The sequence below is a fragment of the Gordionus sp. m RMFG-2023 genome, chromosome 2 (genome assembly GCF_954871325.1).
Source record: "Gordionus sp. m RMFG-2023 chromosome 2, tfGorSpeb1-WG-v2, whole genome shotgun sequence".
NCBI lineage: Eukaryota > Metazoa > Nematomorpha > Gordioida > Chordodea > Parachordodidae > Gordionus > Gordionus sp. m RMFG-2023.
Genome location: NC_088776.1, coordinates 22148662 through 22173801, shown reverse-complemented (window position 1 = coordinate 22173801; position 25140 = coordinate 22148662). Strand labels below are relative to the sequence as shown.

The 25140-nt window shown below is 26.3% G+C and overlaps 1 protein-coding gene across 4 annotated transcripts in view; it reads left to right on the top strand.

Annotated features, from left to right (window-relative positions):
- Positions 1–25140, top strand: part of LOC135925504 (secretagogin-like) — a 40798-nt gene that overhangs the window by 2467 nt on the left and 13191 nt on the right. For all 4 annotated transcript variants that reach the window (XM_065460869.1, XM_065460868.1, XM_065460867.1 and 1 more), the window contains 4 exons: positions 17479–17605; positions 17645–17718; positions 21321–21410; positions 22676–22762. In XM_065460869.1, the coding sequence (XP_065316941.1) occupies positions 17479–17605; positions 17645–17718; positions 21321–21410; positions 22676–22762 (378 nt within the window). The remainder of the gene's footprint in view (positions 1–17478; positions 17606–17644; positions 17719–21320; positions 21411–22675; positions 22763–25140) is intronic.

Here is a 25140-nt window from a genome sequence, read left to right as displayed (position 1 = left end):
AAATAAGATTTTTTATTAATATTATATAAATTAAACCCGTTTGACCGGGGACGCGTATTTTAGTCATGCCCAAAATATGTGCTCTTATGAGCCTTCTATCAAAGAAGTTTAATTTATAAAAATGAACACAGAATTATATAAGCTTATTAAAAGGAATCAAAAAATGTTAAAATTACATTTTAAAATAATATTATAACTTAGTGGTCTTTTGGAAAAACATATTATTTTTTTTTACTAAACTATGTAGCCTCAGTCAATATACCTTATTTTTTAATAAATAAAAGCATAATCATATTCAGCTCATTAAAAGGATTTAGAAAATGTTTATATTAAATTTATAAAATTTTTTATAATTTTGTGGAATTTTGAAAAAACATTTTTTTTTTCTTTTTTTTTGACAAAAATATGTGCCCTTCTTAAATTTATATTATTTTAAAAAATGAATGCAGAATCATGTTTAGCTTTTTAAGGAGATTTAGAAAATGGTAGTTTCATTTTTTTTAAAAAAAAATTTAATTATTGAGAAAATATTTTTAAAATAAAATATGTGCCCTCTTAAAATATACAGTATTTTTAAAAAAAATGAAAGCATAATCACATTCAGCTCATTAAAAGGATTTAGAAAATCTTAATATTAAGTTTATAAATTTTTAATAACTTAGTGGGCTTTTGAAAAAACACTTCCTTTTTTTGACTATTCCCCTACACACCCTTGTACATTATTTTCAAAAAATGAATGCACAATCATGTTTAGCTTATCAAGGAGATTCAGAAAATGGTATTTTATTTAAATTTAGCTTATTTAAAATAGTTGCTAACTTAAAAAACTATTGCAATTTTTTTCTTCTGCTAATAAATTTCAATATTGTAAACTAAAAGATTGCCTAAATACACTTATATATTGTTTATTTGTATTAAATTCAATAAATTAAATTTTTGGATATGAACTTGGGATTTTTATGAAAATATTAAATATAGGCCTAAAATTTTTTTTTACTGTGGGCTTGATGTTTCTAGTGCAAATTATTAATATTTATATTGGGATTGAGAAAGCACATCACATTAGCTGTTCCAAAAAATTTAACTAATCTAGCTGGGCAATGTCTACTAGAGGTGAGCGTCGGCCTAATTTTTTATTCACGGCCCGCCCACTCATGGTGGTAATAAAAAATCACGCTTACCGCTAAAAAAAATTCGACCCGACCCGCCCGCTCACGAAAGGCAATATTTTGATTTACGCCCGAAAATTCACGGTTTTTTTAAATTTCTTCTATTAAAAACTTAAGACTTTTGAAATTCGGATCTAGAATTAAGACTACATTATGTAGTGGCTAATAAAATCTTGTTCTGTTTTTTTAAGGTTTTAATTATTATTGTATCACGTTCAGAAGGTTAACAAAATTTTACTAATTTTTTTTCCATAGATAAACTTCATTTATTGTGGAACGAGAATCTGCGCCCAGATTATCCGAGCATTCTTTAAATATTGATAAAAATTTATCTAACACGCCGATGATGTTGATATCAATTGTGGCTAATCTATTTAATTCTTGCTTGAAGTACACATGTATTTCAAATATGATTTTAAGAAACTCTGTATCATTATATATACAGAGTTCTATCTCGTTATTACATCTTGTTTAAGGGTGTGGCTTAGCTTGCTATTAGCTGTAGATTGTTTGGAATATGTAATATTTTTTTTAAACCATTTATTTTTAAGGCTATTTCAGTCAAAAATATAATGCATAATATTATTTAGTATATGGCATATACATGCTAGCGTTTCGTCATCTTTGAACACTTATAAGTTTACTCCGTTATCAGTCACACAACTATATATAAATAATTTTCTACTTTTCTGTATTCTTCTAAAATTAAATTGACTTACTTTTAATATTGTCACCTGTTTTTATTTCCCTTATGGCCAAAATAAATGTTTTTAATTCAAAATCCTTAATGATAATATGTCCTGTAATGATTAAAAAACTTCGATTTTTATAGTCATCCATCCAAAAATCAGTGGTTAAAGACAAGTAATTATTATTGATCGTGCTTTTAATCATAATCTCATTGATATTTTTGGAACTATAGTATTCATGAGAGTTTTCCAACTCATAAGTATATCTTTTATATTTTGTTGTCCCACCAACATTTATTAACTCTTAGCCTAGTTTGTAAAATTTGTAAAGATCTCTGACTTTTTTGTAAAAAGATTAAATATTTAGCAAAATGTCTCGCGATTAAACACCTAAGCATAAAAATAAAATAGAACTAGTTGCATGATTACCGGATGTTGTTTACAAAATGCGGAAGATTTTTGGTTTTCAAAAATTATTCTTTTTAAAAAAGGAACTAAATTAAATTAGAAAATATATATTATAATTATAAAATTGCAAATTTATATAAAGAAAAAAATTAAAATTTCCGTGATTCACGGGAAATTTATGTTCACGCCCGGAAAAAATTTTGGGAAGGCCCGTCACGCGTTATTTCACAGCCCGCGCTCACCTCTAATGTCTATCTATTTTGAATTTAATCTTTGATAATTTTAAATTACAATAATGACCTTATTTCTTTTCATTTTAAGAACTTCCTAACTAAATTAAGTAAATATATAAAATGAAAGAATTTGTTCCCCATTTTTATTAGTTAAGTGGTTGGACATTTCATAAAATTTAAATACCAGCATGGACATTAAAATTTTGATTATTGTTTGAAAATAAATTACTATGTGCTTATTTAGAGCTGTCTAACTAAAATATTATCTATAAATAAAATAGTAAATTTATACAAAATAATAAATTTATATAAAATCAGACTTATATATAATATGATCCAATTAATAATACACATTTATATCAAAATGCAATTAATATATTAAACGAATGTTATAGAAATAGCTATAATAGAGATATAAAAGCCTACATTAGGGAAATGATTAGATATAAACATAATGATGGAAAATTCATACAGAAAAATTAACGGACCAAGTCCAGCCTGATGATGGTTGGAAAATTCATACAAAAAATTAATGGGATGGGCTGGAAAATTGATAAGAAAATTTATTGGACTCGACAAATATTTAAATGCTGGGTTGAGCAACTTGTGCAAAAAATCTTAATGGACTGGGCTTTACTGATCTCTAATTTATATTAATCATTTTCATATATTTTAGCAAATTATGACCCTTATTATAAATTTTTACCCCATACAAATACTAATCAGCCTTTCTAATGCTATTATGAATTAGTAAGGGTGCAACATTTTTTATATAGATTGGACCGATTTTTCATTTTTTTTTAATATAGGTTATCAACCAATATTATAAAATTTTCCAATAAAATTGAAATTTTTTAAACTAACTAAATAAATGATAATATTCTAACAATTTATATTGATCATTAATAGATGGGATTCTACACGAAAAAAGACTTTTGGAAGAAAAAAAAATTACAACGATTTTACTACATAAATAAATTATTTGTATACTTTTACATTGATGAATATAACTGAATAGGCGTAAAATGATAAGTTAATCAAAATTGATAATAGTATATTTTTTATTATTTAAATATTACGAAGATATAGCATCAAACGGAGAAGAAAGTAATGAAGAAAGAGTAAGTCTAAACTTCTTTGGAAAGTAGACTTCTGATGAAACGAATGTAGTTTACTTTAAGGATAACTATGGCCAGCCCCTGTTGTAATAGTAAACCTTATCTAAGCTCGCCACAGAACTTGCGGATGTAAAATTTTAAATCTTTTAAAAAAGGATGCAAGTTGCCAAAGAATATTAAATAGAATATAATTGGTATGAAAGTCTGTTCTTTTGAAAATTCGTATATTTGGAAATAATAAATTTTTCCTTTTGCTAGAGTAAGTTAAGTGTCTGGTTTAATAGGGCCAATAGATTGATTCAAAAATAGCTTAATAATAGAAATTGGTCCCTTCCCCATGGGATCATGGTTATTTCATCAAATGTTTTCCATCAGATATAAAATGTTCAGGTGATTGAAGTATTGCCGGTATTTGGGTCAATTTAAACTTTGGAACAACAAATTGCATTAGTTTGGTCTAATAATTCGGCCTTTACGCAATCTCGAGTGTAACTGTGTCTTCCTTTGCCCCTTTGTTGTATGGATGCTGCAGCTAGAATATATATGAGGAAAGGTTATTGCACAGTTTATACAAATTCCAATGCCGTGGGTAACCTGAAGATTGACTGAGAGGATATTCAAAAAATCTTGTTTGGATTCATTGATCATTGATTAAGGAAGTTGAGAGGGGTTGTTCGGTTTGTAGCTTGCCAAAATTGATAACTCTAAAGGAACTTATAACTAGATCGGTTGGAGATCTAATCTCCAAATAACCATTTTTGGTAAGTAATAAGCCTAAGCCTAGTTTTATTGAATTTTAAATTCAATATATTTTCGGTTAGATCTTTTATTCCGTGGCATAGAAAATTTGAAAATGAAAGTTGAGTCCAAAGCACAAAATATATGTGGAAAGATAAAGGAGTTTTTTAGTAGGAAAAATTATTTATACGAGGATATCAGGTAAAGAAGGTCACTTAGCTTAAGGAGTTCAGGAGTAGAATGGAGGAAAGTACTGATTGCAATGAATCCACCTACTGACAAACCTAAATGTGTTAGTTTCATGCAGACATTTGGATTTACTGGAGTTAAGAATGAGACCAACAGTGCATCCCTTTTTTCTGATTATATCTACTGTGTTGATTTCATCTTATTCACTAAGGATGCTATCAGCGATTACCAGAAATAAGCGAAAAAAGACATGCAGAATGAATGGTTTTGATTATCTTATTGATTCTGAGTCTAAATAAAAATAATCATACCCTCAGTTGTGAGGGTGTGAAAGAATAAATTCTAAAATTAAGGAAATTAGTTGTAAGAGTAGATAAATTTAATGTAACTAGGGAATGTGTCCTAGCCGATTCTAAGAATGAGCTGCGGGAGATGCTTTCATACTCATTACCGACCATTTTATTAGATATAAATGGAATAATAAAACGCCAAATTCATTGATTGATTTATTTTATAACAAATATGAATCAGATAGTTAGTTAATTATTCGTAATATTATTCGAATAATTTGTTTTTGAATAAAAAATTTATATTAATTAATCATAATTTAATTCATTCCACAAATAATTTGCCACTAAAAAAGTGTTAAAAAATATAGAAAATATACTATCTATAAAATTTTAATTTCTAATATATTCTTTAATTAAAATTTTATTACAAAATGAATTTATTTAACATTATACTTTTAGGGGTTGAAATATTTATTTAAAAAAATACAAATTTCACTAAAATATGGGATAAATTTAGGATAGAATTAAAAAGTTGGGAAATATTTTAATATAATATTGTATTTTTATTTTTAAAAACCTTTATAATATATTCACATTAGTTATTCCATCATGTTGATATTATTAAATAAAAGTATACATTTTTTGTTTTTATTATTCTTATTATACTTTACCCTAATAAAAATCTTAGTTATTATTTTATAATTTTAAAATTATTCGGAATTAATCAATTTATTTTGGGTTGTTTGTATTCTTTATATTATACGTTACAATAATAAAAATTATGATTCACAATCATCTGCTCTATATCTAACTACATACAAAGTATTTTTAAATGCATAATTTCGAAAATTGTCTTTATTGTTGATTTATCGTGAAATTCACAATTTTATATACATTAAAGCCGCGGTATAATTTATTCGTTCGGGGATTCATAACGAATATTCATTATACCTGGGTTTTTTAACATTCTCTTATTGTACCTGGATTTTAAAATTGTTCACTACACGAACTTGCTGCATAACATATTTTAAAGTACTATTTTATATATTATAAATTTTAAAAGATCACATCAAATCCGTCACTCTCAAATTGGTCGAACAAAAATTTATTAATAATACCAATCCAAGAATAAATAATTTATTGGAAATTTTATTGAAAAATATATAACATTTAATTGTATTCTGTTTTTTTATTAAGAAATTATGTATTATAAAAATGAAGATATGTTTATCTTATCTAAAATAATTGCTCTGTTGATTTGATATCATTTTATTGTTTGACTTTTTAAATTAGAGCATTTATTCTAACGATTATAAAAATTACAAGTTGTTGTGATAAAATGTTTATTTTTAGATATCATAGACCTTTATTGCACCAAAAATACAAAGATTAAATAAAGCTTTATCTTTTTTTTCTCACAAAATTTTAAATAAGCTAGAAAATCAAACCAATAAACTACACATTAGTTTTATCTCTTTATTAGTCCAAAATATAAAAAATACATTTTTTCAAAGTATCAATTATAAAACAACTTAATTATTACCGGAACAGATTTATCATAGAAGCAAAACTAAATTGCCATTTAAGGTACTAAAAAACATAGAAACGTACAGCATTAAAAAACTTCTTTTGGTTATGGAATATTATTTAGCATATTAATATAGGGTCCTTTCTTCGTTAAAGAAGAGTAATACCCTGAATATTAGTACCTAAAATACAAGATCTTTGGATATCCCGCTATTTATCTTTTTGACATATTTAATGTTACTTATGTTTTTATCTGATACTTTATTTTTGAAAGAATCTTATATCATTTTCATTTTCTTGACAAAATAATAACAAATAATCTTATTTTTTCCCCCTTTCTTTCCTGTCGTTATAAAAATACTGCTAAAATTTTAAGTTCAACAAAAATCAACTTAAAAATAAAGATGAATAACACCAAAAGAAAAACATTTTATATATTAATGTAGCTGACTAGAAAACCACCATTACATTATATTTTTTAATTTGTAGGATGTTTAACACTTATATAATGATGAAGATAATGATACTGAAATTATGAAAATAAGTTCCTCTAAAACAAATTAAAAATTTTAGATAAAAGCATTAATAATTTAATATGCTAAGAATGTAAAAAAATACACAATATCGAAAACATTAAAAAAAACATGAATAGAGGAAAATTTAAAATGATTTTAATAGATAAAGGTAAAGTATCACCTTAATTCCAAACTAGTAAGCAAAACCCCAACAAATGGCACACTATCTTTAGACATAAGATAGTTTATGATATTAAACACAGAGCCATGGAGTTTTGGAAAAATCTGCAAAACTATAGAATACATGTGGAAGGCCCAAATCTTCAGAACAGATAAGGAAAGTAGTTGAAAGTTAGATTGCATAACCAGATGGAATCGCCTATACTAGAATATGCTTTCATTACTCATAAAATATATTTAAATAAATTGATAGTACAACATTAAAAGATACAGATATTACTTATGTTGAAAGAGTATTATAAAGTTTTAAACCCGTTAGCAATTGCATTAGACAAATCAGGTGCTAACTAGTTTTTTCAAGGAATGTTAGTACCCATACTATTTGTGGTTAAAAGGGACTTAGGCAAACTTGAAAATTCAAGTTTCCAATATTGCCTGCTTTTACTAAAAGCTGTCGAGATGGTATGGGAAACGATTTTTTAGTGATGTATATAATTAGCCATTTTGGGCATCATTAACACATCCATACTTTAAGAACTTATGGATTGAGTCAGATGATAAAAAATAATATTTAGAACTAGTACATAATCAAACTTTTAGACCATCAGATTTAACATCAAATGGCCAAAAAAATTATGATTATTCTTCTTTTAGCTACAAAATTTAATAATAGAAATAACATTGAACTATGGGGGCTATCTGAAATACGTTAGAAGCAATTATAATCCTACGTTTAATAATACTTTCATCAGCTACAGTTAAAAAGTTATTTAGTTTTGACACGATCTTAAATGTACCGAAATGGTAAAGGCATAATGATAAACTATTTAAAAAATCTATTTTAAAAAAATCTTTTCGATATTTTTAAAATGATACTAGTATCTGTATCTAAGATTTTTTTTTGAAGTCCTGCCCAACTCTGCCGTTAATATATCACCAATTTCACCACTTTTATTCAGATTCGTTTTCACAGTGGAATCTAATATTAATATAAGATTGTCTTGACGATTTTTTAGATGACAATATATTACGAAATCTATATCAAGCAAGGAATATCTATTGTGAAACTGTTATATTTTACTCAAATTTATATATTAAACTGATATTTTGGAGAAAGTTAACATTGAATTAATTTAAAGAATTGATATTAAATTAAAAAAATATATATGAATTTTAAAATGTCGAAAATAAAGCAAAATTGCCTTAATACTATAAAAACTACATCATTTAATTAGTATTTAAATACTGGTCAACAATGACAGGTGAATCATAATTTTCCTTTATTTGATGATGGGTGCATCATAAATTTTTATTTTATGAGTTATGAATAAAAAATTTATCTTTATTTCGATGAGAGGTGATTCCAAATTTTCTATTATTTTGATAAAATGTCATTGAAATAAATTTAGTACCTTCAATTTAATTTTTTTTCTATTCAAGCTTAAACATTTTCGGGTAGTACGCTCTAATATATATTTCCCATTTATATTGTTAATACAATCTGCTTGATTCAATTTATATTCTGCGGTATTAGCTTTTACTTTATGGACCTATTGAAGATTTGGTGTTCCTCTCTTCCGTTTACCCACACTTTTAAACTCTTAACCCTGTTTCCTATATAATTTTGGGCTTTTTCATCGCTTGTTTATATTACCTAAATCTGTTCACAATGAATTTTGTTTAATGGGTAGAGGAGGCCGTGTTTATATATTTCATAATAAATTGAGGAGCTATGAAAAAGAGAAGAAGTGACTTATCAAAATAATTTAAACGTTGTTTTATTCTTTATATATAGTTATTAATATTTAAGAAAAAAAATCTTTTATTTTATTAAAAATCTAAATTTCAAAAAAATGATTTATAGTTATGCATACATTGGGGACGTTTTTCCTTTTGTGGAGCATGTTTTAACCTATTATCTTCTAAATATTCTTTTCACAAAATAATTCAACAAAAAATTTGACGTCGAGTTATACCTATAAACTTTTATTAACATAAACAGCTCAACCATTAAAAGACGTCTAAAATAATCGTCATTTGTAAATAGCAACCTTTATTTTAATAAGTCTACGTTTATAATTATTTTGACTTTAAATATTTAATATATATAATCTTCATTTTGATTAAAAGCCACATCTTATTCTATCAATGACACATATTGTATTCTATATAATAATGATCAAGAATAAAATAATAGAAAAAAAATCAGATCCATGTCTGTAAATTAAAAATTATAGAATTATATTTTACTCGTGATATTATAATTCAGATTTAACTTAATTTTCATATAAATTTTATTAAAATTGTTTAATATCCAATTGCACTAATTAGTAATCAGGAACACAAATCATAATTTAAATAACGATTATAACGATAAATTAATATAAATTTAATTGAAAATTTTTATAATATTAATAATTTAAGTAAGCCAAAATTTCTGAATTTTTCATCTAAAAAGTAGCCGTTTTTGCTTCGGTCGCCACTGATCTTCTCGACTTGCACATCTGTATTCGTGTTTTTGTCATTAATTTTTGCTGTCTTATTGCTTGAGATCCAAACGCTAACGTTATAATTGGGAGAAAAATAGCCTAAGCCTATCCTATGCACAGGATATTTAATCAGGGGGTTTCGATCATTGAAAGTATAAAGCTAAGATGATTGCACTTTATTATGTTTAGGACCAACCTCTGGCGTAGGTAGTATCTCTCTTTGGGATCATCGGTCCTAGCAGAGATGCCCCAGATCTTTAAAAAAAAGTCAGGACATGTGAGCCGAACGATGTTAAAGTGGTGGCGATTAATGGAAGGAATGTATAGTTGGCAAGTAGCGATAGTAAATGTTTAAAGAGTTTATTGCTTCGACGTCCCTAGAGCATTCCTATTTATATTGGAAGGCTTAAGAGGATCGTGACAAATCACAGGTTAGGAAATCCCTCCTCTTCCAAGGGATCATGGTAGAACAGTGGGCTCGAGGGTTGATGGGATACCAGCAGATTTCAAGAAAATAGTAGTATCGTTGCATTTTGAATGTCTAAAGAAACTGCCTCTATAACGCTTGCAGTTGCAGTGCAAAGAATGATGTCTTTGTAGTCTAATGTTTGATATAGAATACAATGATAAGGTATCACCATATTGCAATTGAGTCTAAGACCAATGGTGTGACGTAGCTCATCGTTGCTTAGGAGATGGTCAAGATTTCACAATGGGAAAGCCTCGAGAATTGTAGACGCTACCTTCCTAAAGAGAGAAGAGTTGAGAATAGTCATAGGGTTAACTCCTCGATTTAAGGTATGCAACGGAGTTGTCAACTAGATGCTTATTCCAGTCCTCCTTAGTGCCGATGATGGAGGATCGACTAATGAGAGAGATTTCAAAAGATAATTGCCTGCAGAGCAAGGGGTCAGGATGTTTTGTGAGTGTATGTATGATGGGCTCGCAAGACAAGCGAGAGAATATGAACGTATTAACGGAAAGTAGCTAGGACGACCATATGCCAATGCCACCGAATTTGGTTAGTAAGGTAGCCTGTAATCAAGATACATCTTCAAATTTAAGATTGAGTATATCTTCTGTGCGTTTAATCTCAAGCTCATGCAGAGCGAGAATGATATCATATTGGAAGATTCGCGACGATCGGAGGGTATATAAAATTTACGGAATTAGAAGGTAATTCTTCAATAAGAAGATATCTTGGTGGGTTGGGAGGGGCGATAGTGTATCGCGCATAAGGGATATCTCCAGTGAAATATAGGCAAGGAACTTGATAAAGGACTCGTCTTTACCTACTGGAGATCCAAGATATGTCAAATGTTTAACGGTGTATGATTGAACATAAGATCGTGGTTAAGCAATGATCCTACACTTCATCTGGTGGGCCGACTAGTATACCATTGTGGATATACCAATTCTGAAGATTAAGCTTGCATTTATTTATGTCTCGTATGTTATTAATGGAAGAACAAAAAGGAACCTAGAGGGTCACCTTGCATTCCATCGCTAGAAGGAATCCTATCTAAATTGGAGGTGCGAGGGACCAGCATAGCAATCGAAGATTAATTGCAAATATTCTAGGTAGAGGGTACGGATAGGATTTAGAAATGCACTACCCCCAGCGTCCACATGACAGGATTTTCACTGGATGCAAACCCCCTTCAAAAACCTTTGCCTACCCCCCTAAAAAAATTTCCCAGCCTTTGGCGGCGGTATTATTTTTTTTACCTTTTTAATTTATTGATACTCTTTTCAAAGAATTTATAAAGGATAACTTAAATTAATCTATCTCTACTACCAACTATCGATATTTTGTGAATATAAAGAATATATTTTTTAGATAATAAATTCAATTAAAACCTCCATTATTTAAAATAAATTAATTATTATGGCATTGTGAGCTTGCTAAAATATCTAAACCTTTTAAATTACATTTAAAAGGATAGCAGAAAGTTTTATTTGGAAAACTATGTGTATGATTGTTAGCAATATATAGATTTGGTCAATAAATTATATTATAATAATTCTATGATAAAAGTATTAATTTTCATTACAATAAATTATGTCCCATTTCATCTTGAAATTTAATAGATAACCCTCCCAAAAATTTATCTTACCCCCATTAAAGCATACCCCCTCAAAAAATAGGATGCGAACTGTTCCTACCCTTCCCGCTCATGTAGACGCTGACTACCCCTAAAGAGTTAAAGGCGTTCAAAAACTCTATTTGAACTAGGATATCGCTACTGCCGGGTCATGTGAAGGGATATCTTACATTCAACATTTAAGTTGACTCATAATTGATTTGAGCACAGGTGACTGGATATCATGAACAATATTCTGCAGAGTTGTTAAAATAGCAGGCTACAACGCGTTATCTTTTTTGGTAGTTACAGCTAATGGTGTGCTACTTTTTCCCAATTATATATTTTTTTAGCGCGCTCTTTTTTTAAAGTAGCTAGGTAGCGCGCTACTTAGCTATTTTTTAAAATATAATGAATGTAGCTATAAACATGATAATTTAAATATAATATTATAACTAATTATAATTTTTTATTTAATTTTGATATTGAAATTTATATCTAATTTATATTTTCAATTTGTATTATAATCCTAATTCATCTGGTTTAAATTATTTAAAATATCGCAAATGGATATTCAATCGATGTAAGTGAGTCAGACAATTATGATATTAATGAAATGGAAGGTACCCTGAAAGAAAATTTCTTTGATAATAATAATAATACAAATTTTCCATTTCTATAATATGTAAAAATAAAAGGTGGCTTAGATAAATCTAGTAGCTATAACCTCAAAAAACAGCTAAAGATAATTGTCATTTTCAAATTATAACAATATTATTTTGTAAGAAAGTTCATGTCAATAGTTTTAAAGAGATAAAAAAAACATCTTAATAAATTTGGCATAGGAGAGACTACATCCAAAAAAACTAATTCAATTCAAACTAAATGGATTAATAATATTGCACATGCCAATATTTAGCAGAAACTGGTTGATACAGTTATTGTCGATTTTATAATTGATACAGTTCAGGCAATGTCATTAATTGAATTCATCATTTACCATGATGATTAAAACTCTATACCCTGGTACAACAATTTTTTGTCGCCAGACACTAATGATTGAGATAGCAAACAAAGATGCCTAGATAGAACCATAAAAACGACATCCACTGATAATTTTTTCGAAATAAAGGATACAAGTAAAATAGAAATCCCCTATATGCGTTTTTTAAATCTATACAAATGAGTATTTTTCCTATATTAAAGAAAATATATATATAATAAAATACTGCCTTGCTCTCAAGTGCTGATGTTAAGATATTATTTAGTAAAGCGAAATTTATATTTTCTGATCGTCGTTCTAGGCTTGGGGATGATAGTATAGAAATGATTTTATTATTAAAATGCAAAAATAAAATAAAAATGAATATTACAATAAATAGTTAATTATTACATAAATTATAGACATTTTACATAAATTTTTTTATAATCAAAACGAACTATATTTAATAGATGTTGATTTTTATGTATTATATACTATGTAATTCCTAAGTGTAGCCAGAATTTTCCTAAGTGGGTGGGAGAGGGGGGGGGGTAATTATAGAAATTTTTAGGGCTTCGCCTCCAGATTCTATTTTGGGCGGGCCTTCTACCTGGTTTTTTTAGTCTATATATAGTTATAAAATATTTTTACAAGTTAGGAGGTTAATTTTAATAAAAAAATATATATTATCTTTATTTAAACTATAAGAAATTGGTTAAGAGATTATATCAAAAAATAAGCATGGAACAAATAGGAAATATATTTTTATTAGCTTATATAAAATATAATAAATTACATATATATATACTTTAATACAATGGCTTGGACTCATAGGCGTAGACGGGGGAGGTGCAAGGGGAAATCCCCCCCTTAAGAAATATATCACTTTTTGTGAATATCATTTTAAGCTAATAAAAAATATCCCTCTTAGTCCTCCCCCACTCCCTGGCCCTTAAAAATGTATGCATATATCTTAAACAATAATTTGAAAAAAAGAATGTAAAAGTTGATTATTTTTTTATAAAACTATTCATATACATTTTTGGAAAAAAGCATTTATATATATAAAAAGTGAACCAAACCAAAAATGTTTTTTAAGAAATGAAAGATAAGTCTTAAGACAAAAGTGAAATGTATAATAATTATTAATAATAGATCCATAAAATTACTAAATAATATAATATATCAAATATAATTTTTTATAAAGTGAGTAATTTTAATATATTTATCTTAATAAAAGTAAATATAATTATAAAACTATTAAAAATTAAATAAAAAAATTAAAGCACAATACAATCAGTGGAATATTATATGTCGTAGATTTACATTATATCTAATTTTATCAATTATCATATGACAATTAAGTAATTTTTACCAATATAGCGAATGATAATCAGAAAATATCTTTTAAAGACATTGTGGGATGAATAATATAAAGATTAATTTTTAATATCATTTTTTATTTGAAATAAATAGATGGCGTTAAATAATTGAATGCAAATTGTTGCTATATTTATTATCAAGAGCATTAAGTAAAATTTGTTAAAATATTAACTGTAATATATTCTATAATTATCAAATATGTCTGTAAAAGTGGCCTTTTACCTAATATTTTGTAACTATATCTATATAATAGAGGAATATCAAATATATGTCTACTTACTTTTTATAAATAAATTTTTTATGCTTGTTTAGAATAAATTATTACCATGCTTTTATTTTAATATATATACAAGTAATTTATTATATATTATATAAACTAATAAAAATATATTTCATATTAAAAATAACCTATCTTGTAAAAATATTTTATGACTAAATATAGACTAAGGTAACCCGGCCGAAGGCCGGGCAAAAGCGGGCCAAAGGCCCGCCCCAAATGGGGTCTGGGGGTGAAGCCCTTAGTAATTTTTTAATTCCCCTCCCCCTTAGGAAAACTGGCTACGCCTAAGCTTGGAGTAATTTATTCCAAGTATCTTTATAAAAAGTAAGTAGACATAAGTTGATATTCCTCTATTATATAGAATTGGCTACAAAATATTAGGTAAAATTCCATTTTTACAGACATATTTGACAGTTATATATATATGTTACAGTTAATATTTTAATATACTTTACTAATCAATGTTTTTGATAATAAATTTAAGTAATAATTTGCATTCAATTCTTTAACGCCATCTATTTATTTGAAATAAAAAATGATATTAAATATTAATTTATATATTATTCACTTATTAGATATTGACGCCACTGAAATATAGAATTATTTTTTTCATTTAAATTTTTTTAAAGATATTTTCTGATGTCCTTATCAATATTATAGTCTTCTATATATAATTCACTATTGGTAAAAATTATTTGATTATCATACGATAATAGATAAAATTAGATATACTGTAAATCTACGACACATAATATTCCACTGTTTGTATTGTGCATTAATTTTTTTTATAATTTTATCAATAGTTTTATAATTATATTTTAATAATCAATCATTTAAGTTATGCAATAATGAAAATAAAACAAAATGTAATTTTAAGTTACCAGATGAGATAAACTAAATATAAATTTAATTATACCAGTTTCAACCCGATTCAGTTTTTTCTCAAGATTTCGGTATTTTATAAATCATGCTTCTTAGCCATTTGAAATGCTAAAATTCTAACCTAAATATAAACATAATGTTTTAAATTATATAAATATTAAGTTAATCTCATAATGTATTCAATTATTTAAATATTAAATTAATTTCATAATAAAAAACTAATTCTATTCTGAATTTAGGTTTCAATATTTTTACATAAAATGCAATCTTCTGCTTAAATTATTTAAATATATATAATAAATAGTGCTAAATCAATATACACATTTTAAAATTAATATATTGCATCAACATTTTAAAATTATTCAAATCATACTTAAATATGATTCTGATGCAAAAAACTTGATTCTTATCCTAATAATCTTATCTTATTTTTGTAAATCGATTTCTATTACAATCCAATAAAAGAATCTAATATTAATTTATAATGAAGCCTCATAAAAATCCGCCCATTTTTAGTATATTTTTTAATTAACTTAAATGATCGTTGTGGAAGCTTAATTAACACTTAAATGATCGTAAAGGAACATTGCTTAAGAAACTTAAATGAACATTTAGATAAAAATTGTACATACGAAAGTTTATTTCTTAATTAACGTAAATGTTAATAAAGTAGATAACAACAACTGTGTTGTAAACATTTTATTCATTTAAATAAAAATTATATATATATATATATACTAAAGTTGATTTCTTAATTAATTTAATGGTTTAATAAAGGTGATTATAACAAGTATGTAAAACGATCATAAAATTTGTATTTATCTTTATTTCCTTGTCCGTATATTATAAAAAATTTTAAAAAAATTTCTGTAAAAAAATGATCCGTCGTTTATTGTTTTAGAAAAAAAAATATGTGCTGTTTATAGCCATTTTTATAAAAAAATTTACATGCTAACTATTTTTATGAATTTATTTGCTAGCTAGTTATTTAAAAAAAATTATTGTAAAGAAAGAAACAACAAAATGACAAGTTATATATAAAAAAAAAAATACCATGTTATAAATTTAATGCATACGTACATATACACATTATAAATCAAATCTAAAGTGGATAAATTTATATTTATGTAAATCTACCAATTATAAATCAATTGTAAAATAAATCATGATACCAATAGTATAGGAAACATACACTGTGAGAAAATAAAGATAATTCATACGAGTCGATATATTTTAACACACGAGTGCTTATTGAAAGATAGACACTGAGCTTATGAATAAGAGGCGTATCTAACATCGAATAAGAATGTAAGGACCCGAAGACGATTGCCTCATGGAAGTATGATGATAGAGACAGATGATAGGAGTGAACCGAGAACAAGGACTCTGAAGATTGATTATTGGGGCAGAAGAATTAGAAAAGGGCTCAAAATAAATTTAAAAAAATTTTTTTTTTATATGTGTAATATTTTTTTGTAAAATAATTTTAATCAATCCACGTTTTAGGCACAATAATTAGAAATTATAATAATTAGAATGGTTCTGAGCATGCCCTTGGCCCGTTAAGGGTGAGCATGTTGCAGATTGGTGATATAATTTAGAATATAAATGTAGAAATTATTATTTTTCTTGGATTTTAAAATAAATTAATATAACTACTCAGATATGGATTCAATTTTTATTTAAAAAATGACTAAAACATTTGAAAAAAAGACCAAGAAAATAGTTTGGATACCAATTTGGATGAGACCGATAGAATCTCAGACAGAAATATCATAGACAAAAGGTCCACAAAATTTTTATTTCGATTTATGCAATATATTTCATATATATAAGTCAGGGTTGGCAATTGGCCAATTGACCGGTCAGATTAGTCATTTGACTGGAGGAGTATTTGACCTGGTTATATTCTCTAAAAAATCTGAAGAAAAAATATTATAATAATAAATTTAAGTATAAAAAATATATAAATATCTACATTTTAATTTTAAAAAGAGCTTAATACAATGTAAATATCAAACCATTTCACCGACCCCACCCCACCCATCTATAAATTAAAAATTATTACAGCTTCTCTCATACATATTCAGTTAAGGTAGTTATATACATCCAAAGATAACAACCATGTTATTATAGGAAAGTATATCGATTTTCTAGTAATCTGATAAAAATGTACCTTTTAAAAAAAACACTTTAAATTATCAGAAAAGGTATATCACATTTTATGTTAATTCAAATAATGCTTAATAATAAGACGATCGATAAGCAATTTATTTAATTTTATTTTTGCATCAATATTCCTTTTTTAAAAAATACAACAAGATTATGAAAAAAAATATATTCGGAGTATCAAAAATTCCCCCTAATATACTAAAAAAGTTAAAAGTTCTTTGTGGTGGTTTAACATCAACAGAATTCACTGACTGTTGGAACATCTATGACCTAGATGGTAAAATTTAATATAATTCTTTTTAAGACATGATTTTAGGAAATGGTTTCATTGAAGGAGAAGAATTAAAAAATTTACTAAACGATCTTATTAATCGCGCTTTGATACACAGGGTATTTACTTATTTATTTATTTAATATATTTATTTTATTTTTAAAATGTATATGTTCTCTTTACTCATTTCGCATAAACGGCATATTTCAATTATATCTATTATATCTACACATTTAACCCTTGATTCCAATCCCTCTAAACTGGGGAAACCAGAATCGGCCGCGTCATAAAATCTTAGGGAGAATTTTGATTTCCAAATTTTTGACATAGTTGCCATTCAAAAGGGTTTGTAATGTAGAGCTGTCTTTTAGCTTTACCAATTTTTTTTTTAGTTTTTATTATTAAATACCTTTTTAAATAATTTTTATTTTTGTATTTCCCTCATGCGATATAAGAAAAAAATGATGAACCATTATTTAGTACCAAATATTAGAGCTGATAAATAGCAAAAAGAGTCGGGAAATATATCACCCAGTTAAAAAAGCCTTAGGAAATAGTATCACTGGAGAAGAAAAAAGCCGGAAAATATATCACAGGGCAAAAAACTCCACCATATTCCCGAAATAATTAAAATCAGAAATAAAACCACCAAAAAATTGAAAAAATTGATGAGTTGCAATAATAATAAATAATCGTTTTGCTTAATATAACTAGATTCGTATTAAGGCCTGACAGGTAATTAAGGTGTAGGGTTTACGTTTTTCCTGAAACCAACTTCTAAGATGAGGGTGGTGTTAACATTAGAATGTTAACAAGATATAAGGAAGGGTTAATTTATAATGAAAAAATATTTCAATAAAATTTTAATTTTTATAATTAAATATCTAAAGTAGAGTACCAGAGTTTAAATCCCGATTAGGTTAATTCAATTTTAAAAATATTTTACTATAATACAATGTTTCCTTTTCAATAAAATATTAACATTCTTATAGGGGAGACCGGGGTAAAGCGATTGACGGGGTAACAATGTTAACGCGAATAACTTTTTAACCCTTGAGCACAAAGATTTTAAATTTGGTGTGAAGATGTATTTTTATATCTAATTTCTTACCTATGTTCATCTTTTAAAAAACTCACTTGGTTTTATACATTTTGTCAAAAATCAAAGTTCAGATCATAAACAAATATTTACAAATGAAGAATAATCTAGATAGGTGATTACATAATAGAAGCAAGTAGGTCATTTATGGGATTAACGCCTAAACATAATTAAATTATATTGTTTATATTTGAATTGAGTATTAATTAATAAATATATTATGTATTTCAATTGAGCATTACTAATAAAGTTACCAAATTAATATTGAAATTTGAAATTATTTATTCACAGAAGAAAAAAGATATCAAAAAAGAATTGTTTATGTGTTATTTGCAATAAAAAACTATAAAAATAGTCGTGAGGGCGATGAATGGTTAAAATGTACAATGCTAATTGTGATAACTACTTTACATGTCCTTATTGTATTGATTAGTTTGTAAATAAAAATCATAAATATTTCTTAAATTTGTAATATCTGTTAAATAAAAAGATAAATATATGTCAAATATTATTTTAACCACTTTACCCCAGTGCTTATCCACTTCACCCTGTACCCAGGGTAAAACGGCCAAAATGAGTAGTTTGACATAACTAATCATAGCTCCTAAAATATTATAGGTAGAGGGCTACACTTTTTTTTATCTTATAGATGAGGGATGGGGCTATACATTGATTTATAATATGTTGTGTTTGAGTCTTAAAATTTTTATGGTAAATATGCAAAATGCCTATCGTTTTACCCCGGTCTCCCCTAATGAAAAAAGTTATTTTTAGTATTTGGATGTTGAAAGTATGCAAAATTTTGATTTTTTATAATAATTTGCTTATTGGTGTTAGAAATAATCTATAAATAAATGATAAGATAAACTTTTGAAATTTTATATAAGCAACTGTTTTTCCGTCAATTTTTTCACTTTCAGTTTATAGATAAAAAATATTTATAAAACTTTGTATTCGTTAGCAATTATAATTCACATATTTGAGCATTTTATTTTAACACATTTTTGTAAACAATATAAATAGATGTGAGTGTCTTAGCAAATATTCGTGCATTTTATTACGCGTATCAATAAAAGAGCTTTATTTTTACAAAATCTATGTATTCGCGCATTTTTTTTATTTCCCTGCTAAAAGGTAGCCAAAGAGGCAATGCAAATTTCTATTGCATTATATAATTTTCCCTTTTTGGATATTTAATTGGGTTTTCCCCAGTACTTCCGGGGAATCGGCTATAACACCTTCGCCAAAGACATTCAAGCCTCAGTTGGGAAGAAATCAATATTTATTTTCAAAATTTATTTTATTCCAAAAATATTTAGATTATATTCTTTTTAAATCTCTAAGGCTATTTCCAGACAAAGTGTTTTTTCAAAACGGTTTCCTTCACATGTTTCCAGCAATTTTTTTATATATTTCTAAAAAGAATAATAAGTTTCAAGTTAATTTTTTTGTATGATATAAAAACTTAGTGAATGTATCTGGATTCTCAAACACCATTTAATCCTTAATAAAAAAGAGAAGTTGATTAAACAAGTTATCATCTTTTTTTCGGAAATGGGAAAAAATTTCTTAGGAAACCGCTGTGAAAAAACTTTCTGCCTGGAAATGGCCGCCATATGTAATAAAAAGTAAACAGTATTTTTAAAAATTCGTTTATCATTTGGAAAAGGGGGGGGGGGGGTAGGATGAAAAAAAGGATAAATGTTTTAACATCAAAAGGTTTTTTTCTGGAGTGGGACGAAATTTTTAAAGATTCTGCATTTAGGTCAAGGGATAATCTTCTTTGAGTATTATCATATAATCAAACATTGTCACAATGAGGCGATTGTCATTGTGCATCAAAACCTAAATATAAAAATAGAAAACAATATATAAAAAGGAAATTAATAATAATTAGGAATCACGAAATCATAAAATCCACTTTAATTCTTTATTCAAAATTATAACATTATCAAATTAACAAAATTATAATAGTAAAAATCATAAAAAAAAGAAAAGAAAATAAAATAAACATAAAATACAAAAAAGTTAATAATTAAAAAAAGATCCTTTGTATGGTAAAAATTGGCCTTTTTATACTCTTTTTCAATCTTCTTATAACTAATAATCATAACTATTCAAACATAATATTTTTATCACGCGTTATAACAATAAATCCACAAGAATTCTTTATGCAAATTAAATATAAAGTACAACAAAATCCAAAAGAATTCTTTATGCAAATTAAATCTAACATTTACAACAGACCTATTACACCTGATTCTTGGATAGGTGTTTTTTTGGAGAGGGGAGTATTGTCTTCCGAAATATTTATAAAACATATTATTTTAAAAATATGTAAAATATTTAGTTCACAAAAAAATCCTTTTTAAACTCGGCAATAAGTATAAGGATTTAAGGATAAAATATATAATGTCCTTTATATCTAATTTTGCAATAAAGAGGTTTTTTAAAAGAATATTTTCTCTCTACAAAATAAAATCTTAGATAAGTTACTGTCTATCATAGTCACCAATTTTTCAAATAAATTTTACTATTATTTTTCTGAAGTCTGAACAAAAAAAAATCGAGTTAAGATGAATGGAAATTTAATCAATTCATATATTTTTTTAAATCTAATAGAATCTGGATGAACAGGAAAGCAAAAAACTACTCAAACAATTTCTCAATGAATTTGATATTAATAAAGACGGTAAATTGGAAATAGGAGAAGTAAAAAAAATATATAAATTTGTTGTCGGTTTTTTTAAATTTTTTTTAAAATAAAATTAGTGGGGATGTAATATATTACAATTTTTTAAATAACAGGTATTGGCCGATAATTTTAAATTGGCGTATCCAATCCGATATATCAAAATGGCAAATAAAAATATTATTTACTAATGATGAATGATGATAATATTGAATCATATAATTTAAGAAAAGGGCATGGTATATTACTAATGTAATATATATCGTATGGATTTAGCAAATTCAGGTTCTACACCAGACTTTAGAAAAATTTTAAAACTTAAATCATTTATAAGGCTCGTTTTTTAATTAAAGGCGGCTTGATTTTACCAGAATCTAGAGCCGATCTTAAAAAATGGCTAACTCAATATTTTATTCAGAAATATTCTGCAAAGTTTAAGATTTTGCTCATAGATGGTACAGGTATGAACATCTATTAACAAAATAAAAGATAATTTTATTTCGAAAAAAAACATGATTTGTTTAAAAATTCGATTTAATAGTAAATGTACAAAAAATAAAGATAAATAAATGCAATGCAATTTAATAGCTATGCAATTTTTTTTATTCTTTCAATTAAAAATTTCGCATTATTGAAATATTTTTTCTGATATTAACCATATTGTAACTAAGCATTTTTTTCTATAAAGTTAATTAAGAATCTTTTTATATCAATATCAAATATTTTGATATAATTCTCAGAGACCTTCAGGCCTGGCCTGACCCGTGAAATTTGTGAATACCCCGGGTAGAAAATTTTTTTAAGATTTATCTTATGATCATTTTTGAATTACAATAAAATAATCGGAGACCTGCAGAGCTATCATCTGCACGGCCCGGCTGGTTAAAAATAAGTAAATATATTCATTTACACAAGAATTATAGTATTTTTCTATAATAACAATAATCGGAATCAGATTTATTTTATGATCATTTTTGAATAGCAACAAAATTATCAGAGACCTGCAGAGCTACCATTTGCGACCCGGCCTAGCCTGTATATTTTTATGTAGTTTTGTGTAAATAAAATTATTCACTTATTTTTAACCAATAGGAATATATCTAAAGAGGAAGGAGCCAAAACCTGCTCTATAGACCAAAATTCTAGTTGTGCAAGCCCAAAATATTTTATATTTGGGCAAAAAGTTTTTCTGCGCATGACAAGAGCTAGTATTACAACAATCTCATTTTATTGTGAAGCATATTATTTATTAGATTATTTTATTTTTTTATATTTTTCAATTAAGTTGGCTCGAATATTAGAACCGGAAGAAAATTTTTTGGCTTTAATCAGATATGATCTACCTTTAATGAATGGATATGATTTTATAAAGGTAATTAATAAAAATTTTATCTGGAAAACTCTTCATTTTTTTCTTCTAAGAAAGAAATAGAAAAGATGCAATTTTCTAAAATTAGTTTTTATACTTTATAATCAATCGAATAGCATGCCATATACTAAAGCTACCCGATCGAATTCGATCCAACCTAACTTAAGCGGTCATTTTTTCTGATTAGGGGCTAGATTTTAAAGTTTATGTCATACCGGATCGGGCTTCGAACGCAAAAGTGTTTTTTTTTAAATTATTTTATTTTCCTAATATTATGAAAATTTTTCTCATGACTAACCACAAAATTGTTTATTGATTAAGCGTTTATAATTTTTCCGATTTCTTTGAATATCGTGCCTTTTTAATAGTCCAGTAAAAAAATTATCGGATCCGTCCTACAATTTAAAAAAATATTTTCGACGCAGGGCTCTGCTATATACCAATATCATGTATCTCTGAATTATAGAGATGGAGGTTTCAATTAGGTCCCCAAAATTATAATTGAGAATTTTCTTTATCGAATTTTTCAAAGCATCTTAAATAAAATTTCAAGTTACCACTTTCAAATTATTTAAAATTGGCAAAATCATATTTTTGAAAATTGGCTGAGCAAATATATTTTATTCCTTTATTATCTAGTATAATCTTTTTAAAAATTTTCCAAATATAAATTATTTGAAATTTAAACCAAGTTATTGATTGTCCGGAACGTTTATTAATTAAAATATAACTAGAATTTAATTTTTATTTACTTATTAAAATTAGCCTTGGTTTTATTTGTGCTAAAAAAACTTAGTCCAAGTTTAAATAGTTCGAACATTGAAAATATTTATTTCAAAATTTGGCCTATGCCAGAAAAAAATTAACTGTATCAGATAAGAAATAGGCTTTCCAGAGTACCCAACTACATTATGCAGCGAGATATTTTAAAAAATAGCGGTAGCGCTATTTTTTGAAAGGCGAAATGTAGATGCTCTGCTTGCTATTTTTAAATTAAAGATTGTAAAATAAATATTAGAGTTGGAATAGGTCCAAACTTGAAAAAAAGGAATAAAGGTTTATCCATTTTTTATTATCTGTTGAATCAATAAGTAAGGTTAAAATATGCGCCACTGCTTTTATTAATTTAATTTCATAATTAATTTTAAAATAATTCTGTAAATATTTAATTTATTTTTGAAATTTAAATAAAAGTTTGAAATATATATATATTCATATTTTAGAAATTTGCATTATATATCCAATATAGACACGGATTTAAACTATTTATAATGTTAGAAACTGGTATAGAAGAGATCGATGATATTAAGCCTATAACTTGGAAAGAAGATATTGTTAATAATTAAGATGCTCATATTTTTAATTTTCCTTTGGAGAAATTATACCAATATAAGTTTTTCAAAATAAAAAATTAACAATTTTTATTTTATTTGCATTTTACACTTCTATAATTTTTCGTTCTATAATTATACCAATTTTTGAAATAACTTTTTTTGCTAATAACTTTTCCTTTACAGTGTCTATCAAAGGGATAAGAACACTAAACCAAAAATGTATACTACAAAATTTTCGTCCATTTTATTATTATAATGGGCGTCATAGTTTTTATTTATCTTATAAATCGATTTCTGTTTATTAGAAAAACTGATTGATAAATTAATAAGTATTAAGTACTAATCAGAAAAATATTGACTCAACCCAGATATCATTGCAATTTCTGTTATGGTAATGTTTGTTTTTTTAAAAATTATCTACAAAATGGATTGAGTGTCTTAAAATGTAATAATTACATTTGCTCGGTATAAGTTTTAGAATTATTGCTTCCAAGGTTTAGATGACTCAACATACCCTGCGTTCATGGTTAACGTATTTTTGACTTCGACGAGAATGCTAACTATGAATGAAAGGTAAGGAATGCCGTAATCAGCGCTGTCTGAGACATTTCGTGGACCAGAGCAAAAACTAATTCGGCGGCTCTTTAAAACCCCATAGTTTATATAGGCTCGTTTGCAAATTTTTCATATTCTATCAAAAATTAAATATAAAATTTATAGAATCTTAATCATAAATATGAATAACGCTTATATATAGGTTAATATAGTGCATGTACCGTGTATTTAATCACTATCATATAATAATTACAAACTAAAACAATGATAGTTTAAACATTTATCCTCCTCGACTTTTACTTGCAAAAAGGATATAATGTCAGTACAATCTAATAACGATGCAATGTCATTTTCGATTGCAATTAGGAATCGTTTATAAGTAGCTTTTTGCCATGCAGGATCTTAAGTAAATTTTACTTAGTTTGGACTATGAGAAGTTACGTTCAACCGATGCGACTGTAATTGGAATATTTAGAATAATCCTAAAAACTA